At 39.3% G+C, this 22,584-nt stretch overlaps 1 protein-coding gene across 12 annotated transcripts in view; it reads left to right on the plus strand.

Moving 5' to 3' along the window:
* The window catches only part of FHOD3 (formin homology 2 domain containing 3), a 634,103-nt gene that overhangs the window by 469,648 nt on the left and 141,871 nt on the right, over positions 1 to 22,584 (plus strand). For 5 of the 12 annotated variants that reach the window (XM_039524511.1, XM_039524510.1, XM_039524507.1 and 2 more), the window contains exons 11-13: positions 10,181 to 10,282; positions 12,877 to 13,263; positions 16,224 to 16,349. The exons of 2 other annotated variants lie outside the window; for them this stretch is intronic. In XM_039524511.1, the coding sequence (XP_039380445.1) occupies positions 10,181 to 10,282; positions 12,877 to 13,263; positions 16,224 to 16,349 (615 nt within the window). The remainder of the gene's footprint in view (positions 1 to 10,180; positions 10,283 to 12,876; positions 13,264 to 16,223; positions 16,350 to 22,584) is intronic. 5 more of the 12 variants (XM_039524513.1, XM_039524514.1, XM_039524515.1 and 2 more) reach the window with 2 other exon arrangements.

The raw sequence follows: 22,584 nt of genomic DNA on the forward strand, positions 1-22,584 counted from the left end.
AATCAGTCCCACATAGTATATTGTGTTTCTTTTTATACTGTATTCTTCCTGGTTATTTATGGACTTCATTCCCCAAATCGCTGCAGGCTCCAGGTTCCTCAGAGTACGCCTTTGCAGAGTGTTCCTCTTCCCTTTCTTTCTACCCCATTCAGATGGTTTGGCACATATTTTGCTTTTGTTTACCACATCAAACAGGTTGTTCAGAGTCATCTGCTTTGTGTCAGCAGGTAAGATTTACTGCAATGGCAAGGAAATAAGTCTTCCAAAAAGAGAAATTTATGGTGGCAGTAAAGCAGAAAAGACAATAGTATCCAAATTCTGTTTTCATTTGCAATGCTGTAAATTGAGCGAAGCTGCCTGAGGCCAATGCAGTTACTCTGATTTACACCAGTGTAATTGAGAGCAGACTTTGGTTTTAAGATGGGAAAAGGTCAGACTATATATGTTTAAAGGCAAGCAAGTGGAGAACTTGTAGGTCTTTTTCATCATGTTGGCAACCATCTTCCAACGTAAATGTACCACTGTTTTATATGTGGTTCAAAACAAATAAGGGACAAAATCTGTTCTATTAGTGTGGTTTAACTGAGAGCAAAAGCCATCTTTTATATACCATTACAAATACTTAACTAAAATTATACTAAATGTGTGTGTGTGGGGGGGACTTTTACGGACAGGCATTTTGCTGCAGGCATCTTTCTGTTACCTAGACTCTTGACATTTACTTTAGGCCTTACACTCACAAGTTTGCATCCACTAAAACCCTTTCTGTTTCTGCAGTGAGCTCAATAAAGTTTGGAAACACTTTAATCCTATTAAAATATGACGTTTAGAATGATTCAAGGCTGGAACCTTGTGAACTTTTTCTTTCCTACTCAGAATTTACTAGTCTAAATCTATGGGCCTATCATAGCATTTTATTTTTAAAATAATAGACTTCTTACCAAAGCGTTTCTATATTTTATGTGTGACGCTAGCTTTTTCCCCAGCCATGCCAATAGGGAGTCAAAGAAGACAATAAAGAGTAGCAAGATCTTGCATGATAGTTGAGTTTTCATTTTACACCCTTAAAGAATCTTGTGTGCAGTGGTCACATGAGCATTAATAGACAAGTCAAGTGACTGTGTTTCACTTTTGGTTCTCATACTGACAGAGCTGAAGGCATATAGTTTGATGTGCAGCTGCGTGGTAGTGGAATTCCTTGGTATGGTTCTCACGTAATGTGCTCTTCATGGGCTCTTCCCGTGCTCTTCACGGGATTATAGCTGAACACCTTTTGGTTTCACCTGAAAACTATATGTAAATATGAGATCCTGAAGAGAGTTTTCTCTGCTTAACTTTGGACTGTCTCCAGCTGCAAGGCCCATAGCTTTGGCTATAGTGTCCTATGAATGTTTGCGGTGAGCCAGGCCTCCAGGGGAAGGTATGCCCAAAGTACATATAAAACTTTTTCCAATTTTTGTTATGATTTCCATGGCTTCTGATAGTCTGACTATAACCAATCCTTGATTTCCTGCCTCCACCCACAAAATTTACTGTGTCAAAATTGTAGCTCTAGTCACAGGGTTTTGCGCTCTGTTGACTTTCCACTGTGATAGCTGATATTTCTTGGTGCTATGAAAACATGAATCCAAAGTTCTATGGCACAACTGAAAGGCAGATAGGTGGGATTTTTTAAATTAAATGATGATGAACATATGTCAGATCCCTTAGGTTTGGCTGACCCTGCTATTTAAAAAAAAGAGAAAAGGGCAATCAGGGTTGCATATAGCACTTGACTGTGCTGGCCTATCAGGAGCTACTGTAATGAAAATAATTAATAGCAATAATAACAACAGTATATAAGTAGGGAGACCCAAGATTAAGGATTTAAGGGGCCTATCTAATGGTAGGACATCATTGTGAAATAGAGAGGGTTGTAAAAAGTAATGTTTATCATTTAGAGGAAAGACATTGAGTTGTACTTTCTCTTGCCTGAGATTTTCCCCATTTTTGTATCTGAGACAGTAATCCAAGGCAGTAAACATCTCCTGTAGAAGTGATAAACACAGAGATGTAGTCTGCAGTATTCATATACCAAAGGACCCATTCATAGACACTCTAGGGTAGGTCACCTAGCATGATGGTTCTTCTTGAAGTAAAATGACATAAGATTATATATGGAGGTGGAGGGGATGTTCTTTTCATTTTATTTCATTAGCCACTGGTATGGACAAAAAGGGTGAAGAAATGAAGATGTAAGAATAGTGGTCCTCAGAAAAGAGTGGTGCATGGAATGGCAACTGCTCATAATATCAAGCCCTTGTTAGTCTCTGACAACAGTACCTTTAGCAATAAAAATAGTTCTGTTAGGACCCTGCTATTTTAGCCTGGGAACGGTTCCCTTTGTTATGTCCCTCATGCATTCAGCAGGCGGTAACAGTAGCCGATGAAATGAAGAATGAAGCAGTGCAGATTTGAAGGGACAGCTGATGAAACGGGGAAGCTAGAAAAAAAATGTGTAGTCAGACAATTTTAAGCGGAGTCTTAGAGTGATCTGGAGGAAGCTAAGGAAATACAGTGGATGAGGGGATATAAGAAACTGATCAAGAACAGTTTTTGCTCCCAACCTAAACCATGTGTATTAGAATCTATTAATTTACATGGCTCTTGCACTATTAAAATTTGGATGTTCAAAGCTCTGCCACTGATGTTAAGCAACTTGCACAGACCCTCTGTACATCAATTTCATCATCATCATCATCATCATCATCACTCCCATAACTGCATTGGGGCACCATCATTGATGAGCAATCAACCAGTTGTCTCCACCCCTGACTGTGTGTCAGTGCTTGAGTCTCCGTGAAGTCCATTCCTGTCCATTCTTTTATACACCAGTGTACCCTTTCATAAAATGTGTGTAACAATGTGAATTGTTTTGGGTTCATTGGGCAAAAGTATGATATATAAGTATTATATAGGTGTAAAGTGGTATTTATCATATTGTATAGAAAAGAAAATAACAGGAAGTTAAAAAGCAAAGAGCACTGTCACATATGAATAGAGAAAGGAAACATATTTCCCCTTTCAACATGCATTACCCTCCTTCTCATTTTCCAAACCTTAATATAAGCCATGGTAAAAGGCCATATCACAGAAATGGCAGGACTTTTTACCTATTAATTAGACATATTAATGTTCCATTTGATCGCTAATACGAGTAAAATCCTTTCTACACAGTGGGCCAAATTCTTGCTAATGTATGCCTTAGGCAACCCATTATCAGTAAGATTGCATGTGGTGTAAATCAGCAGACTACTAATTTTATTCAGTAAAACCATTTTATTGAAAATACTTGATGGACATGTGGCTTGCTTTGTTAGCTTTTGTTTTCTAAGGGAGGGAAAAACCCAACAGTGTAAATAACCTTTTCCTCCAGAGTCATAATTTGATTAATTTGAAATGTTGGCAACTCTCCTTTTTGCTGTTTAGCCTTACATATAAGACTAATTAAACCTCTTTTGTCCGTGAAAGGAAAGACTGTACTGGAATGCTCTTAAAAGGAAGAAAAGAGAAGCCTTTTATGACCAGAGGTGCTTCAGAGCATTTGTTTGTTTTATAAGGGCTGAGGCAGTTAACTATGAAGTGCACTGTTTAACCTAGGAAAGTGGAATTTGAGCCATAAATTTATGACAGCAGCAAGCAATCCTGGAAGGAAATAAAATTGATACCCACTATGACTTGTAAAGTCCTCTCCTTGATGGAACATTTTTCATTTTCTATTTATTCACCTGTAAGGAGTTCAGAAAAGCTGCTTTCCAAGTGCTCTGCGAGAGGGAAAACAGATTTGATATTTGAATGGAAAAAAATCTGAAAAGCGAAGTACCTTGAAATCAAACCTAACGTTTCATTTAAAAAATAACTTTTGGAGGGATAGCGTCCACAGTCATATTATCTCACGTCACTGAGCTTGGCCAGTGATGTGCAGTGGATATTTAAATAGGTAATTTGAAGAAACTAAAATGAAAAGAGCTTGTATGCAGATGCCTTAATTTTTAAATCTTGGCTTTCCCTCATAAGCAGTAAGCAGTGCACAAAGGAATTTGTCTACCTGATGGTTTCGGAGAAGTGGGAGTACAATGTCCTGTAACTTAACTAGGATTGCCCAACCTTACCATTCTGTGGACCACTTCATAAGAGAGAGATTCTCTCATGACCCCACCTTCCCTCCCAACATTTCAGTGTCCCCACTACGTGGCTCTCCAAATACTTAATTCTGCAAATTATCTAGGAAGGACTCATAGGCCACTGGTCCCTAGACCCACCTTGCAAGAATCACTGCCTTAGGGCCTGATCCAATGCCTATTAAAGTGAGAGGGAAAACAAGTTGATTTTAAACTCTGTTGACTGTAATGGCAGTTGAATCAGGCCCTAAAAGAACAGGAATCAAATATTGAACAGAGGTCTTTGATACACTAATATCTCATTCAGTAAAACTTGCATAAATGCTCATGAAAACCAAATGATTTTTGATGAAAAGAACTCAAAGTAAACATTATTACAAAAACATCCTTTGCTAGTTCCTCTCTGTTGTGCACCAGATTCTGCTGCTCAACCACAATGAGCAATACCTTACCTAACTCCATGAAAAGTCCCGTTGATACTAAGGACAGCAGAATCTGGTCTTATATTGAAAATTCTTTCTCTGTTAGAAATATCCTCCCAGCTACTTCCTTCAAATTCCCTATTAGCCATTTCTTTCTGTTGGAAAATAATTAAGAATTTGAGAATTGCCTGTGTTTCAAGCTGCATGTTGGAACACTGAGAGGTTAAGACACTAAAAATAATGCTTGTTGAAATACTAAACTTTGTACTGTAGGGAGCAATCTTGTGCTGACTGGGGGATGGACTAGATAATATAAAGAGGTTTTCTTCATTTCTGAGTTCTCATATTCTGTGATATTAGCATACCCTAGTGTCATGCTTTCAACTCTTGCAGAAGGATCAGAGTCACAGACTTTAGAATTTTCAAACACCTTGTTTTTGAAAGCCTTAATCCAGATCTGTTGTCTTCTGGTTGTACTGCTATTCCTTATCATCCTTGTTATTTAATAGTTGCAGCATCCTTTTCCCTTGTTCTCAGAGACTGCTCCAACCACATTGTAGGGTGCACAGATATTAGATTGAGACTCCAGTAATGAATAACTACGACTTGGATTTAAGCAAAAAAGGATCATGTAAAGAAAACATTGAGATTCTTCTGTGTCTGTATGTGAGAGTTATTTTTTTAGTTAGCACCTTATTGATTTTGCTTTTCCCTTTCAAATAAACTTGTAGGTTGACCTTTCAGGTTTTTCTTCAGTCTCTATGTTTTTAAAGCTTATGTTTCATTAACTTGAGGAAGCTATTCAATGTCAGCAGCAGGAACAATCTGATAGATTCAAGTTTGATTTTATTTTTAAATTAAAAGAAAGGATAAAGGATTATCCATTTACTTTTAAAGCTTTGGTTACGTTGCTTTTCAATTCCCCTGGTATATTCTGTATCCATAAACTGCACTTTATAATATTGCTAAACCTACATGTACTTTAGAGGGGCTATAAATATTTCCCTGTCTAACTTTGAGTTCTTGCCATAGAAATAACCAAACAACAGCTTCACCCTATTAGATATCTGTTAGTTCTCTTGGCCGATGATAATCTTTTAAAAGTATTTGCCCCCTTTGGTGGATAACAGAAAGCAATTTTAAAGGTGAAATTTAATGTATCAATTGTTCCAGAATTTGTTTTTACAGTTTTAAAGCACTAATTGCAAAATTCTGATTTGTGATTGATATCATGGAAACTAAGTAAGCCAGTGGTGGCCTTAATGTTGGTCAAACATGCCAGTCCGTACAGTGCTAGCTGTAAGTTCTGTAGAGATAAATATTTGCTTTGTGCTAAACTTGATAAAGTAACTAGGCCACTGCTGAAAACCTTGGCAGGTTTTGTAGCTTAATTTCATTGAATAGTTTCCACTGAATCATTTTTCTTAATCTAATTATACTATTGCATTGGCACAAAATCTACATATATATGTACAGACAGAGGGGGAAAGAAAGAAAGTATTGCCAAGTTACCCTTTCTCCTATTCACACAAAAATAAACATATACTTAGTAAGAAAGGCCCCATTAGAGCTGCCAGGTATATTAAGAAATCTGTTGGCTCTTCCCACTTGATCTGAATCCTCTGTCTGTTTGACTCCACTATATTTTATTATATAAATGGCATTCCCTGTCTTTATTTAGCTGTTTTCCAGTTTTAACAAATATTTTGGAGCACATTTTCCATTTTTACAGCATTGCTTAAACAAAGAATCTGCAAAAGATGTTATATTTCAACTATTACATTAGCTATGTATATATAGAAGATCTATTTTCTATCCATATTGAAAGTCAGCTGGCACTGGAACTATTTGCTGAATTTGGAAATGAAAAATACTGTTGATTCAGCAGGTATTTTAAGAATAAGTTTGTCAGTCATCCCAGGCATGAATCAGACCCACTTTCATAACAACTATACTCTAGAGGTCAAATTCTGGAGCTACATATTCAGTTGCTGATTAAGAGTGTTTCCCAGTTATGGACCCTGGATCTGTATCTTTCCTTAATATGTTATTTCAGCTATTTCCACTGTGCGAATTCCACAGTAGCTGGCATAGTCCAATTTGGCTCCACAGCCACAGAAGCCAGTGCATATTTCCCTCCACCCTTTTCCCCCACTGCCCCCAGCATCTTCATAACAGACATGAGGACAACCAACCCCTTGGTCTGATTCTTCCCAGCCCAACTGCCATGTGTCCCATCCTGCTAGGGCTGATATCAGCAGAGTCACTGAGCCTTTCTAACAATCAGATGAGGGCCAGATTCCTTCTGAGCTGCTGGCATTGGGAGAGAGAGTACATGAGAAGGGTCACCATGGCCTGAGAAGAAGTCCAGCTGGTTGGCATCTCTAAAATGAAGCCATCATCTAAGAAGCATAGTTTGGACCCATCAGTCCATTGCACCATCACTGGATAGCTGGGAAGAAGGGGGGAGAGAGCTACTCACTCAAGCTATCAACTTTCCACCATCCAATCCACCCACTGCCACAAAAAAATTCCCTCCTCCCAAAAAATTAGGAACCCTGATCTCATCTTGTCCTGTATATTGGAGCCTTACAGATCTTATTGCGTCTCTGGGATGGAGTAGGTAGGAGGAGAGACACAAATAGGATTAATGTAAGGCAGCTTTAAGAGTGGGAGAACTCATTTACATGACTTCCTGTGCCTCAGCCAAGGCACTCAGCACCTTCTGCTTGTGGAGCAGCTTCAGTTCACTTTTGCCCTCCTCCCCCGAACCCCACCACCACCACTTTCCCACTGAGCCTGCTATCCCCAGGATCAATTGGGCTGATACATAGACACTTTACTAGCCTCTCTGGGGCTAACTGAGAAGCCAAAAGATCCATGTAGAGGACATGGAGACCATGTGCCTATGCTCACTCCTAAGTGTCCACTCAGCAGTGAGTTTAATTTCCTTGTTTATTGTCCTCATTTTGGTTATATATAATCAAAAATGCTTGTTCTAGAAAAATAGGCTGATTTCCTACAAAATGTGCAACTTTGAAAAAATTAACTGCATACGTGTTAATGGCCAGTTGTAAACCATAAAACCAAGAGTGCCACAGGAATGCTCCATGTGTAGATCATTTGAAACGTGTGGGGGAGGGATAGCTCAGTGGTTTGAGCATTAGCCTGCTAAACACAGGGTTGTGAGTTCAATCCTTGAGGGGGCTATTTGGGGATTGGTCCTGCTTTGAGCAGGGGGTTGGACTAGATGATCTCCTGAGGTCCCTTCCAACCCTAATAATCTGTGATACTTTGAAACAATACACAAATGTCTGAGTTGCTGGTTATTTGGTGGCCAGAGGCTATGCTGCAAATGGGTCCATAGGTTCACAACCTGATTTGGGGCAGGCAGTGATAACATAGGCTCCCAACCAGTTATCTGATTTTGACTATCCTGCCCTGAAATCATGCAAGCAGTAACACGTAGAAGACATACTGGGTTTTTTTAAGCCCAAAAGTGAGGTCAGTGCTTGTTAAAGATGTCAGATGACTAGCACTGGAAATTGAAGTATTCTATGTGTACACACAAGAGGTAGAGCAAGAGCAGAGGAAACATAAGAACTTCATATGACCCTATTAGTATTCCTAAATTCTGGCTTGAAGGGCTCACCACTAAGGAGGAGTGGGTGTGTAAATCTCACTCAGGCCCATCCAGGCCTTGGCCTCGCTCCTGAGACTGCCAATAAGAGTGCTGATTGTACTGGTGGTTTGGGAGATATGACTGCCTGTCCACTAGGAACTGGGCTAAGATCATGAACTCATAGACATCCATATAGCTGTTATGTGATAATGATTTTTAGGTTTTTTTTTTAACCTGGGATCTATTACAGAAGTGGCATAGAAGTGAAAGTTGCTCCCTATCCTATTACTGTGATTCTTGAAACAATCTAATCCTCCAGATGTGCGGATATTATGTACAACTTTCCTGCATATTGTATATGTGTTGTGAGATGTGAGACCAAAGACCAAGTTCGTATACCAATATGAGAAGCATGGATGTCTTGTATGACTACACTTTGATGTGTGTCCCTGCTTCAAATTAAATTAGGGCTGTCAAGCGATTAAAGAAATTAATCATGATTAATTGTGCAATTAAAGTAATTAATCGTAATTACTCGTGTTTAATCGTGCTGTTAAACAATACTAGAATACAATTTATTTAAATATTTTGGATGTTTTCCACATGTTCAACTAGATTGATTTCAATTTCAACACAATACAGAGTGTACAGTGCTCACTTTGTTTATTTTTATTACAAATATTTGCACTGTAAAAAAAGAAATACTGTTTTTCCATTCACTTAATACAAGTACTGTAGTTCAATCTCTTTATCATGAAAGTTGAACTTACAAATGTTGAATTATGCACAAAAAAATCTGCATGCATTCAAATATAAAACAATGTCAAACTGTAGAGCCTACAAATCCACTCAGTCCTACTTCTGGTTCAGCCAATCGCTCAGACAAACAAGTTTGTTTACATGTGCAGGAGACAATGCTGCCCGCTTCTTGTTTACAGTGTCATCTGAAAGTGAGAACAGGCCTTCTCATGGCACTCTTGTAGTCGATGTTGTAAGATATTTATGTGCCAGATACACTAAAGATTCATATGTCCCTGCATGTTCATTTTCATCATCTTAGTCAGATGCCACCAGCAAAAAGTTGATTTTCTTTTTTGGTGGTTCGGATTCTGTAGTTTCTGCATCAGAGTATTGCTCTTTTAAGACTTCTGAAAGCATGATCCGCACCTCGTCCCTCTCAGATTTTGGAAGGCACTTCAGATTCTTAAACCTTGGGTTGAGTGCTGTAGCTATCTTTAGAAATCTCACATTAGTACCTTCTTTGCGTTTTGTCAAATCTGCAGTGAAAGTGTTCTTAAAACGAACAACATGCTGGGTCATCACCCGAGACTGCTATAACATGAAATAGATGGAAAAAGGTGAGTAAGACACAGAGCAGGAGACATACAATTCTTCCCCAGGGAGTTCAGTCACAAATTTAATTAACGCGTTATTTTTTTAATGAGTGTCATCAGCATGGAAGCATGTCCTCTGGAATGGTGGCCAAAGCATGAAGGGGCATACGAATGTTTAGCATATCTGGCCTGTAAATACCTTGCAAAGCCGGCTACAAAAGTGCCATGGGAATGCCTGTTCTCACTTTCAGGACCCACCAAGGTAGAGGAGGAACTTTGTCACAATACATAATGGCATTCTTCAGTAAGTCAGATGGAGAACTGGACCAACTGTTATAAAGAATGAAAAACTGAAATAAAAATCCTTTAAAAATTTTCCATAGGTATATTATTTGAGAGGAATGTAATGTAGCTAATGGAAACAGTGCATTTAACGGTCTGCAGCATGCTTACGCATTTTTCGATAGATTTAGTGTGGATAAGATGGTTTCTCATGTCGTGCCTGAACTACTACTGTCTTTTTTTCCCCCTTCCATTTCTAACATGATTGGGTTTGGTGTTTTGGGGCGACTTATCTCTTTTTCTCTTCCACCTTCTCTCTTTCTATCCTACTGCATGCCTCTTTCCTTGGTTTGATCTCAGAGAGGAGAAGGAGTATGAAGAAGAGGAAGAGGAGAAACCAGTCACAGAGCCTAATACTGAGGATGAGGGGGAGGAAGAGGCCACTAGGCAGGTCAAACCCAGGTACCAGGCTTCAGTGTCCCTCCCCTCACCTTTCCTGACCTCACCACCAATATTTGTAGCATGAATTCACCTTACTGATTTACAGTACTCAGCTATCCTGGAAAACGTATTCATACTTTTCATTTTAAAAAGTACCTTAGGAAAAGGCTTTTGAATCAGTAAAGTGTTCGTATTTGTGAAAATATCGAAATGCATTTAATTATAAAAATCCAGTGGATTGCACACTAGCTACACTCATTTGATTCAGAAGATTTAACAGGCAGAGCTGATGATGGAATTTTAAGCATGTGCCTAATTTCATCCCTTTCAGCAAAGCAATTCATCGCATGCTGAAGTACTTTGCTGAGCTGGGGCCTCTGTGCACCTCTTCCTGAGCATCCTTTGTTAGTGTTTCCATGATCCATCATCACAGAGAGAAATGTGCCTTTTTCTTGATAATAATTCTTTTTATGAATCCTTATTGATATAAAAATATTACCATTTCTGGAATATTGCCAACTAGTTCTTTTAGAATTTTTAACAAATTGTATAGGGGAAAAATACTTAATTGAGGGACAAAGCTGGACACAGGTATGCATTTGCATGTGTATATGAAAACAAACTCTAGCTATCAATATTACATGTTCACATGTAATATTTTCCATTTGTTATCTGAGGTTCATATGGATTTGGCCAATGGTAACTTTATCCTAATAAATAAATCAGAAAAAGAAAATATGCTTTCTCTTCTAGACAGCCATTTGATTTAAGTTAAAATGTTTGGCTCTGCAATTCTGCAAAATGAGATTGGATTTTTTTTAACTTAACCACACTCATACAGACTTCTACAGCGCTGAAGGAGGAAAGGAAACTGTTTAATGTGCAAATTCCAAAGAAAATATTGTAATGTTGTTATTAATGTCTTCCAGTCTGCAAATCTAGCCAATGGCCTTCTGAAAATTTAAAATTAAGTGATAATTTCCTCAAATCCAGTGCTTAAAAGTAAAAGCTAAAAACTCAGTTATTTAATTACTTGAATATAAAACAACATTATGTAAAGAGGTGTAATTGAGGAGTCATATACGGAATGTTTTGTGCTTATGTAACTTTCATACTTCTAAAATTATATCTACTTTGATCTAGCTAGAGTGATATTCAGATCGTGGTTCAAAATATCACCCTTTAACTGCCTTTATAAAATAACTGGGTGTCACCTATGCTCTGGAAATTGGTTCCAGGGCACATTGTCAGGAATTATGTGAATATATTGGTCTATGGACAGGTGATTCTTATCTGGCACAGTAGATGATCATTTCCAGGTTGCTGAGGAGATTGCTGTTATGAGAAATTGGGCCTCAAAAACACAAATTGTTGCTCTAGTCCAATTGAGCTGGTATCTTCACTGTTGTTTATGACAGCAGATTTGAGGTGGAAAAGATGGATGATATTAGCAGTTCATAATTCTCTATGCAAATCATTTCAACCTCTCTGCAAAACTCCTGTAATTTCGTGATTATCCATTACAAAATTACTGTAGTGAATGTTATTTACTGAGTGAAATCCACTCCAGTTTCACAAATACCAAGTTCTCAGGTGCTATACAGTTGGAGTTCAGAGGGATAGGGATGGTGAAATCAACCCATCAATCTAGTGACCCAGCTCAGGGCTGCAGTGCCAGCCCCTGTAGTTGCTATTTCAGCCTGTGGGATCTGGATGTCAAGGTTAACAGACCTGCACAAATGCAGATCCCATGGTTCCTTGCCTGTCCTGCCTCTGGTCCTCATTTATTACAATAACACTAAGCTATGCAGGGCCTATGCAAAGACCCCTTTCTACTGCCCTTGGAGCACAGACATCTATGCACAACTGATCAGCTTGCAATTCCCTCATGCAGCCCCCGTGTAGTAATTAAATGAGGTAGAAGCCTTGTGATGACACTCTTTTATAGAGAGAACTGTCATGGAAGTACTTAAAGAGGTACATAAGCACACTGATAGCACATCACTTTTAAATCCCTGTAGGGTTTTGTTTTGATAGAAGAATACTGATTTGGGTCATTTTGGGCTTCATCTCTGGTAAATGAGTTTTATGTAATAATACATGCTCTGTGATAGTACTTTGTGTCAGTAGATCTCCACATACTTATATAAACATGTCATATCAGAATACAGGGTGGTACTGAGATATCAGGTCGTTAGATTTGGGCATACATCATAAATTATCTGTTCTTTGGGCCAGATCATCCAGTATGGTAAGACTGCTTTTGGGCTTAATTGGCCACTTGAGGATAGTATAGAGAACTGTAGTGGAAAAGACTCATGAAAACTAGATTCCAGGTTCTAAATTTCCCTGGGTTCAATCCCTTCCCTTCCTCTAAACCAAATCTGAACATTCCTCATTTTTTTCCAACACTAAGAAGAATCCCTCTAGGACACAAAGCTTTGAGCTTCCTAGCTTTTTTAAAGTGATGGCAATTGGCTACATTTGGGAAGTTGTTGTTTTTGTTTCACTCTGCTGGACTTTTTCCCCCCTAACTATGTGATCTTTGATCCCCTTTTTCCTTATCCTGCTGTGCCTTGTCTTTCTTTCCCTCCTCACCTCACCCTCCCTTGCAGTGAGGTCCCAGACGTAAACCAGGTTGCAAATGAAAAGCTGCAGAATGAGAATCAGAGTTCTGATTCTTCAGCCGTCTCAAGTGCAGTTTCTCAAGCCGAGAGGCCTCCCTCATGCTCTAAAGCCAAGAGTCCATCCAGCAGCTCATCTTCTGTGCCTGATTCATCTGTCTCACTCCATTATTCTGTTTGTTCATCACCATCCTCTCCTGCATCAGTCTCATTTAACTCCTCCCAAAATTCATCAGCATCTATTACTCCAAAGGCATCTCCAACTGTAGAGAAATTGCCTTATGTACCACATAGCCCTTTTCACCTTTTCTCCTATGACTTTGAAGAGTCTCCAGCAACTGTTACAGAAAAGGAAGCAGAGGTTATCAGGGAAAACAGGTAGATTTTATACAGCTGGCATTAATTTTTAGACAAATTAAGAACATCTTCCAGAGTTTTATTGTACTGTTTACATACTCTCTGTGTTGCATTTGTTTCTAGAACATACTGTATTAGTTTTAGTCATGTAAGTCTATATTTTAACAATTGATTCTCCCTCCTTGGTCTTTGATACTCTTATTTCATCCGGTTCTCTTCAAGATAGTGAATAACTGACCTCTTCTAAGTGACAGTAAAAAAAAAGAAAACAAAAAAACATGATAAAAGCATCTTTTGGGGACAAGGCTTGTGGGCATCAATTTTGCTTTCATTTGTGTGGTATAATTTTCAGAAGTAATTTCAAGGAAATCATTGGCATTATACTGATGTAAAACTTGTGTGAGATCAACATCAGGCCCTAGAAATTTTAGGGCGAAATCCTGGTTCCGCTGAAATCAATGATAAAACTCCCATTGATTTTGGTGGGGCCAGGATTTCACCTCCAATGCTCTTGCATTGCAATGCTTAAGTAAAGACACAGCCATAACTTTTTTTTCTGCAGTTTCAAATTGTCTTTGTCACAAGAGGTGTATAATAGGTTTAATCCTAAAAAGCTATCATATGAGTGAAAATAGGGAAACAGCCATACTTTAATTTAAAACTTCCAGCTACACACTGGAATGAGATTTAATAAGCCACTTACAGTATTATAGGTTTATAAAATTGATTATTTGCAACTCTTTGAGGTTTAACAGCTGATTAGAGGTTATACTGCCCTTACTGAGAATAGTAGTAAATCCTCAATGCACATGTTTTCAATAAGCAATTGGTAAATATTTTGCATATAGTAAAAGTCTTAGCAAATAAAATATTTAGATTATTGGATTATTTTGTTATTCAAAATCATTAAGTCTGATAAATTACTACATATTCTTATCCCCTACTTACGTCTCTTTATTATAAGATGCTTACTGAAAGTTATGCAGATTTTTATCTTTGTAGTGGGATAGGGAGTGGATGATCTTCACTTTCATATCCAAGCTGACATCATTTGCTTCTGACAGACAACAGATGCCAAAGTCTCTCCATTAGTTAGTGTGCTTTGTAGCCCCCAAACACTCTAAAAGGAACTGAGTTATACTATTCCACCACTCAACACTTGGAATATTAAGAGCACTTTCCTTTTTCAAAGGATTTTCCCTTCCCTTTCACCAGGCTCATTTAAGCTTCCCAACATCCCAGGGGAGAGATGTAAGTAGTGTTACCTCAATATCTTAGAGGTAGAAACCGAGGCAGAGAAGTGGTTACTTGCTCATGGCCACCAATTTAATCTGTATCAGAGTGAAGATCAGTGGCAACTTTAGGCCTATGTGACCAAAGAGGCCCTATGCCATACAGACACACAACCCCTCAGAGTACTATTTTCATTTCCCATTCTATTCTCCTGCCAAGATGCTGTGACAGAGGTTGAATTCCCAAACTCTTCTTTTCCCTGCCTAGAAAGGTGAATTTCAATTCTTTCCCTTGGATTCCTGCTCCATTTGGAGTAGTACACAAAGCCTTACAAATAGGTGTTTGGGAGTGCTTTAAGACATGCACGATGGGTATGGATATGGGGATATGGAGAGGAAATGTGATACATTCTGTTCATAGCAAGGTCCCTCCCATAAAATTCCTAGCTTAAGTTTACTCTAACTGTATCCGTCTAGCCCATGGCAATCAGTACTTCAGGTTGTAACCCAAAGAATGAAGTTTGGACATTTGTATAAAGCAGTTTTCCATAAGCAAAATGATAAGAGTTAATCTGAGCTGAAAAAGACACCTAGGTTTTCAAGTAACATGCCTGAATGAAGTGAAATTATGCAATACTAGCATTTTGAGGGGGAAGAGGAGTGATAAAATAAATGGAGTATATTTAATCTAATGAGCTGTTAAGAAGAAAATGACACTATGCTTTTCTTTCTTGAAATTTTGTCATTTGGGTGGGTTGGCTTCCTGGAATAATTTAACCACCATCTGGCATACAGTCCCAATGGAAAAGGTGCATCTCTTCCAAAAAGTAGAAAGAAAGGTTAAAACTTTTCCAAAGCCAGCACCCATGACATGTCAGTTACATATGATGGTGGAGCGGTTAAAAGACACATGAAAGCTGTGCAGCTGCCTTTTCTGCTCAGTAGAAAAGCCAGGATGAAAACATTGATACTAAGGGCTCTGGGGAGGTGACCATTCCAAGAGCCCTGGAAACAATTTCTCTTTGATCAACAAGCTAACATTGAAGTCAAACATTTTTTTTAATGGAGTGAATGGATGGTAGAAATTCCTAAAGCTGTGCTTCCAGAGACACGTCTTTTTTAACCGTGGCTATGATTTTTTACAGACATCATAAGAAATGGCACATAAGCTATGACTTAGGTTGGGGAAGAAGGGGTGGGGAAAGAAAATACTTCATGTTTTAATTGAAAAGAATTTGGATGCTTTTCATTTACAGCAGAAACATTAGCCAATCATTTGAGTCCATGTTCTGACAATGCCTGGGGAATACTGGTGTTTTCCTTTATTTCACTTGGAATGAATACTGCTGACATTGATCTTTTCGATTTCTTTCCTGGTGGTTGATTATCAGCTCCCAAACCAGCTAATAAATTTCTGAGTAAGTGAACAGTCAGTTAGGTATTCCAGTGAACAGCTGTCACTTTAAAGGAACATTGTAATCCTTCTTTTAATCTCCATACCAGTAGTTTAAAACATACAATATTAAACGTGTCTTTGTTATGGGTTATATTAAAATGAGATGACATGCTACTTTTTTTCAAAGGTGGGGATGTGGCTGGAAGTTCATGGAGTTCTGGGGTACAACATCCTTTGATCCCCCTTAGGAGTAAAGAGGATTTGCTGCCACATGTCTGCTTGCTGATTATTTTCTTCCTTTCTCTTTGTCTCTCCCTTTCTCCGCCTGCCTCCTATTCTTCTGGTAACTTCAGAAACAGTAGCTATGGCAACAACTCTTATTCCTCTACAAGACCTTATTCTGGACTCAGTGCACCTACCACACCCATTTCTCGTTATGGGACAACTCTGTCACCACCTCAGGAGACCAAATCTGAAAGGTTTGTAAGAAAGGTCTTAATTTCAAAATGCAGATATAATTACTATCCCTGCATATAAAGGGTAGAGGAAATAATGGTTGTGACTGTGTATGTCATTGTGTCTGAATTTTAAACATTTGTCCTAGTCGGATCTGTTTTAACATTTATAGCTAGAATTTACCAAAAGCAAGAAAAATTTCCTCCCTCACTCTTTCTAAGTGGATTGTTTGTTGTGTTATTTTTAATGGCCAGATCTATTTCCATCCCATCGCTGCTGCTTCCATCTAGAATTGTTACAACAGAGTTAAGTACTTGAAGGCTTTTTACAATAAATTTTATTTCTCCCAATTTTTGAAAGATTTTACATGATCCTAGTTTCATTTACACTGAGGCAAATTCAGAGTAACGTCATCAAAGTCTAAGATGTCCAAATTTCCTATGGTATAATTTTGATTTCCTCCATTTTCTTGAAAATGCATCATTTATCTTATTGCTTTTAAATCACAAGCAAAATGTTTTCCATAATATATCAGGGAGACACATACTAACCTACCAACTAACTTTTAAAAAAATCAGTCTATGAGCTATCAAAATACCACGATGAATTATGGTCCACTAAGATATGTAGAAAAAATATAGAAAGAGAGAATGTTATGGATACGTGCAAGAAATTCCACTTGGCAAGAGGTTTAGACCACCAGAAATTAACGGACTGTTACTGCTTGAAAGTAAAGGACAACTCCAAAGGATATCATGCTGGGTTAAAGAGGGAGAGGTAGGAGATTTTAATTATGCGGCTGTCAAGACTGGTTAACCTTAAATAATTTCCAACAGGGCTTGATGGGCTCAGATTCACATGTTGCCAAATTGGCCTTTAATTCTTCAAAAGTCTTCTGCAAGTTAGCAGCTTACTGGGGCCTAGTTTACCCTAAACCTCAACTCTAAACTTGGCCATTAGCCTCTGTTTTGGTTAGTGCAGACTCTTGCTCCTTCTGTGAATTTGTTCAAGCTTTTTACTAGCCACTGTACCTGTATTTTAACATATCAAAGTATTTTCCCCGGGGTCTTTTGTGTATTTGCCACTGAATTTACATTTCCAAGTCATCTTTTGAGTTTAATTATTTCCTCTTTAATTTTCCTTGGTGTTCCCTCTGTTATATTTTTAATTGCTTATTTCACTGAATCTTTCCACCGTCTGGTGTAAGTGGTTCCACAGTGTATAAGTGTTTCCAACCACAAGGTATTGATTTAATCCTGCTTTCAGGTGAGTAATTACATTAAATATACCCATGGTGAAAGGCACAATTTTTCATTTGCTCATCTTCCTATAGGAACTTGGCTGGATTTATCTTTTGCAGTCTGGGTCAAATCATTGTCATGTGAAACCAGAACAAAAGACTCCAAACAATCACTGTCACTCTTTTATCTCTTAGAAACAGAGATTCAAATCAGCCAAAGTTACAAGTATTCCGGTTCTTTTGAGGTTTTTGATTAATAATCTTGTGTAAGAACAATTGTTTTTGTTCTCCAGTTGCTTGTTGAACAGATTTAATGAGGAATGCATATGTATTAGACATTGAAATTAGGGCTGTGAAAAACTTCTGTATTCATCTGAAGCTAGGTCAAATTTGGAATTAGGGTTCAATGTAAAAGTGACCCTCGGAGGCCTTGTCTTGAGGAGGAAGAGTGGTCCCAATGTACTTGTGCTTAGATTACATGTGCTAGCTCAGTCTGATCCTAAACTTGACCTTTTCCTGTTGCAGATGTAGAGTAATGCCTTTAGCTTGGTTTTAGTAGATCGAGTTGAACCATAGGCACTAGCATAGACTACTTAAAAGATTTAAAAGCAGCTTTTTTATGAGTTCAGTGTAGAGCAGTAAATTACTGATAAACAGAAGTGGAATGCAAACATTTCACAAAGGGAACATCCTTTCATTTCTGTCCTGTAATTATGTGTGTATTTGTGTCCATATATATTATATGTAGGTCTGTAAAATTAGACTCCTTCTGAGTCCAGCAGTACAGAGCTCATGACAGCAGAAAAATATGTAATTACATTTTTTTAAATGAAAAAACTAATAACTTAAAATAACACATCAATGCATAAATGTTATGACTTAAAATATACCTCTGGACCTTCCAGCAGTAGAATCAAGCCCTGTCCCACTGGGACATGGAGTTATCGCCTCTTTCCAATGGCATACATCTATTTCTAGCCTTATCAGACATTAACCTGTCTCTAATGCTGGACTGAATATTGCTTGTGGTGAGAGTAAATTGGGTTGGGAGGAAAAAGAAAGTTCTTTGTCAGGATATCCAAAAATACAGTGGCCCTTTGAAGATGCTCATGAGTTTGAAATGATAGAAGTAAACCTTGGGCAGCATGCAAGTGGTTCAGAGTATGTGATGAACTCATTTTATCTCCTGGCTCTGCAGTTCATCACATGGATGTCTCTTCTACATATGGCATGTGTATATTATAATTTCAGCAATAAAAGCAGGATTCAACCCTTCATTTTGAGACATGATTACACAGGTCAAAATTCATCCCCTTTGAAGAAAATTATGCAACAAAAATGTCTCTTATCTCTAGGCACAAAATACTAATTGTTACCCTTCATGAAACATTCATTTATTTTGGGGATCTGGCTGTGGAAGGGCTGCACAGATCTGCAAATGTGAAACCCAGTGGTACAAATAGATTTTAACTCTTACCGGTATGGTGACTCATGGGAGAGACACAAAGGGGCCACCAGCTAAAGGAGCATGTGACCTCCCCACGTGACCCTCCTCTGACCTTGCACGTGACTCCTTCCCGCCCCTAGCCCAGGGCGCCTGTGCTCTCCCCATCCCCCATTACCTGGGTGGGGGGCTCTGTCTTCCTGCTGCACTGTCTCTCCCTGTCATTTGTCTGCTCTTCCTGGCAGCCAGGCCCTGGAGCCATTCCTGTATACTGCCCAGTGCAGCGCAGCAGCTGCCTAGGAGAGTGTCCTGGCACACCCAGGCAGCCGCTGCACTGCACCGGGCAGAGTCCCAGGCAGCATGGCTGGAAGAGGAGGGGCTCTAGCTTTCCTGCTCTGGCCCCACCCCTTCCTCTCCCCACGTGGGCCAGCAGGGGCACTTGAGCCTGGGGGCGGGGGTCACTTGTAGAGCCCTGCACGGGTACAAATTTATACCCGCGGATGCGGATATCCGCGGATAGAAGTCAGTATCCGCCACACCACATCACTCTCCCGGGAACCGCAGTGGTGAAAGAAGGAGAACATGGGGCCGCCAGCAGCTCCTCTGGTGCAGCATCACCCCCAGCCTTTCCACACAGCTGCGTCTCGTGTTGGGGTCCTTTCACTGGGGAGAGTGAGCTCTGTGGTTTTCAGTGGATACTGAATGTGTCTTTCCGGTACGGCGTAACAGCAGTCAAAGTCTTAATGGTACAGCCTACCTGACCGTACCAGCTTATTTGCAAAACTGTTGAAACCTTTGGTCATTGTTCAGCCAATAGCTCACCAAATATCTGGGTCCCAACCTAAGTCTTTGTTTCTTGTATTGTGTCTGAGCTTTAGTTCTAGCTATTTCATTACTAGAAATTACATTGATGGACAAATTAATCATCACAAAATACAGTAGCCTCTTCCTGTGTTTTGTAAGCAGTTTCCGTTTTGTTGAGTTGCCTGGCCTCTGGTGTTCTGAAACAATAAGAGAAAATATTTTAAACTTATGTTAATAGCTACTGTTAAATTTGTATTAATTATTAAATGAAATATTAAATATCACAAAGAAGAGGAATATATATTTATGTATCTACTACTACTACTAATAAAACCAGTTTCTGAATAATGCACTCATAGCTTTGGGGGGACCCAAGCCTGTGAATTTTTATGAGCATGAGTAAGGATTATTCATGACTAAAGATTCTAGTATGGACCTGTATAGTGTATAACACCCACTGCCATGTATGTGGGAGCTGCACAAAATTAAAAACAAGAATAATCAAAATGTTGAACTTAAAGGACTACAAAGAAGCAAACAATGTCCCAAAATAAAAGCTAAAGAGAGAGTCAGAAAGAATCTGAAAAGCAAGAGTGGGAAATATAGCAAGGATGAAATTGTCAAAGAATAACTGATTTGCACAGAAAGAATAACTTATATTTATGGGGACTTTCCCCGCAAGGTCCTGAGCACCCTGGCCTTCATCCAGCAAAGCACTCAAGATTAGCTTTAAGCGTGTACTTAAGTGCTTTGCTGGTTTGCAGCCAGAGTACCCAGGACCTTGCAGGATGAAGCCATAAAAGTCTTTGAGCGAGTGTTACAGATCAATGTGATTATCCTGGATTTATGGATTTTGTATGTGAACCTCAGGTTAGAGTTGTGAAAAATGCATATATCCAACAGCTTCCTTTTGCCTGTTGAATGCACCACTTTATATGCAGTTATTTCTTGAAATATTTTAACCCCCCAGTTTGTTGTGATATAGCATACACAGATTTTCAGGGTTTGGTATTCAACTTAAGTCAAGCACATGATTTCTGGGTGCTCTGCTATTCCAGGTGTATACACCATGTTACTCCAGTAACAGGTCTACTCTAAACAGGACAGAATCATGTTTTTCTTATGGAATCGTGAAATACATGACTTGCAAAGATGCTGTGGCAGAGCTCTGACCTTGCTCCTGTGGGTCCTGCGCTTCTAGGCGGTTTATGCTTAGCCTCAGTGGCTCACTGTGACCCTCCACGTAGCCCTTCTCTCTCTAGGGCTAGGGTTACAGTCTACTGAGCCCTTTTCATCATAGGCTGCAAGGAGGTTGGTGAGAGAACTCCCACAGTCTCTGTTCAGCCTCCTGTCCTGACAGGGACCTGACTTCCCCTTCCAGGAGCTGTTCCTGTAGTGGTGGGTTGGGGGGAACCCGGGCCCGCCCTCTACTCCGGGTTCCAGCCCAGGGACCCTAATGGTAGCAGTTGTTGGCAGCCAACCTTTCACTGCCAGAGTTGCTACATTTCCCTGGGCCACTTCCCCACAGCTCTCCTGCTTCTCCCTTCTTCACCCTTACCTTAGGGCTCCTTTAACAATGTTTTAGGGTGTCTTCAGTAACCAGCCCTTCAGCCACACTTCTTCACCCCTGGCCCCCTTGTCTGACTGGAGTGAGCCCTTTTTATAGTAACAGCAGGGCCTTAATTAGAGTCAGGTGGTCACATTAACTGAATGGCCTCACCTGACTCTTTACAGGTTAATTAGAGTCAGGTGTTCTCATTAGCCTGGAGCAGCCCCTGCTCTGGTCAGTCAGGGAACAGAAAACTGTTAATCCAGTGGCCAGTATATCTGCCTTCAGCTATTCTGCTGTACCCAACTGGCCTGAGTCTATCACAATGCGCATGGAGGGATCTAAGGATGGAATTTTGCTCATTGAACAGTGAGCTGTAATGTATGTTACCCTAATCACCAACCAGTTAGTTCGAAGTACCATAGAACTTTTCAGTGACCTCCATCTGAGGTATTTGTGTGAGATTATGTAGATACTGCTTCCTCTCTCCTGATGGTAAAAATTTTAAAATAAAAGAAACTTGATAAGAAGCAGATGCTATTAAGAGTTAACTCCAAAGTGAGTTTTCTGCTTTCAGCTTATGGTTTCAGAGTTATCAAAGGACTGCATAAATGGTCTCCTCTATATCCTTAGTTTTTATATCGTTTAGGGGAGCATTATCCAATAGACACTTCATAATTGATTTCTGATACAGTTTATCTGACCTTAAAGAACAAGAAATAAGGAGAGAAGCATTTATCTCAGTGCTATCTAGCATGATTCAGTCTGAGTTTGATTCAGTTGATGGACCTTTCAAAACTTTGGCTGCATTTTGCCTATGAAAACAAGAGCTACAACTTGAGTTTGAAAGAAGAGTAATTGACATTACTGTTTTTTAAAACCATTATTTGCCTTAGTTCAGTACTGAACAAAAACATTTGTGTAAATCAGAGCAATAGTAACACTATTTGTGTTTAGTTCTTTTTTGAGTGTATCTGTGATTGCACAGTGGAAAGGAAAGCTATTTGAATTTGTCAGTTTGTAAATTCAGCTGCAGATCTTGCCAGCTCTTGCTTGAAAGACTGTTCCTCCATCTCATTTCTCTGTACCCCCTGTGGATAGCCATGTTTGTGAAGTGCATATTGCAGCTATGGGGGGTCCTGGTGAAGGAAGTCTAACCGCAGTGCACTCTATGTTCACCATGTGACTGAAAGGAAAGGGATATTGGCTCTTTTACTGCTC

The sequence above is a fragment of the Mauremys reevesii genome, linkage group 2 (genome assembly GCF_016161935.1).
Source record: "Mauremys reevesii isolate NIE-2019 linkage group 2, ASM1616193v1, whole genome shotgun sequence".
NCBI lineage: Eukaryota > Metazoa > Chordata > Testudines > Geoemydidae > Mauremys > Mauremys reevesii.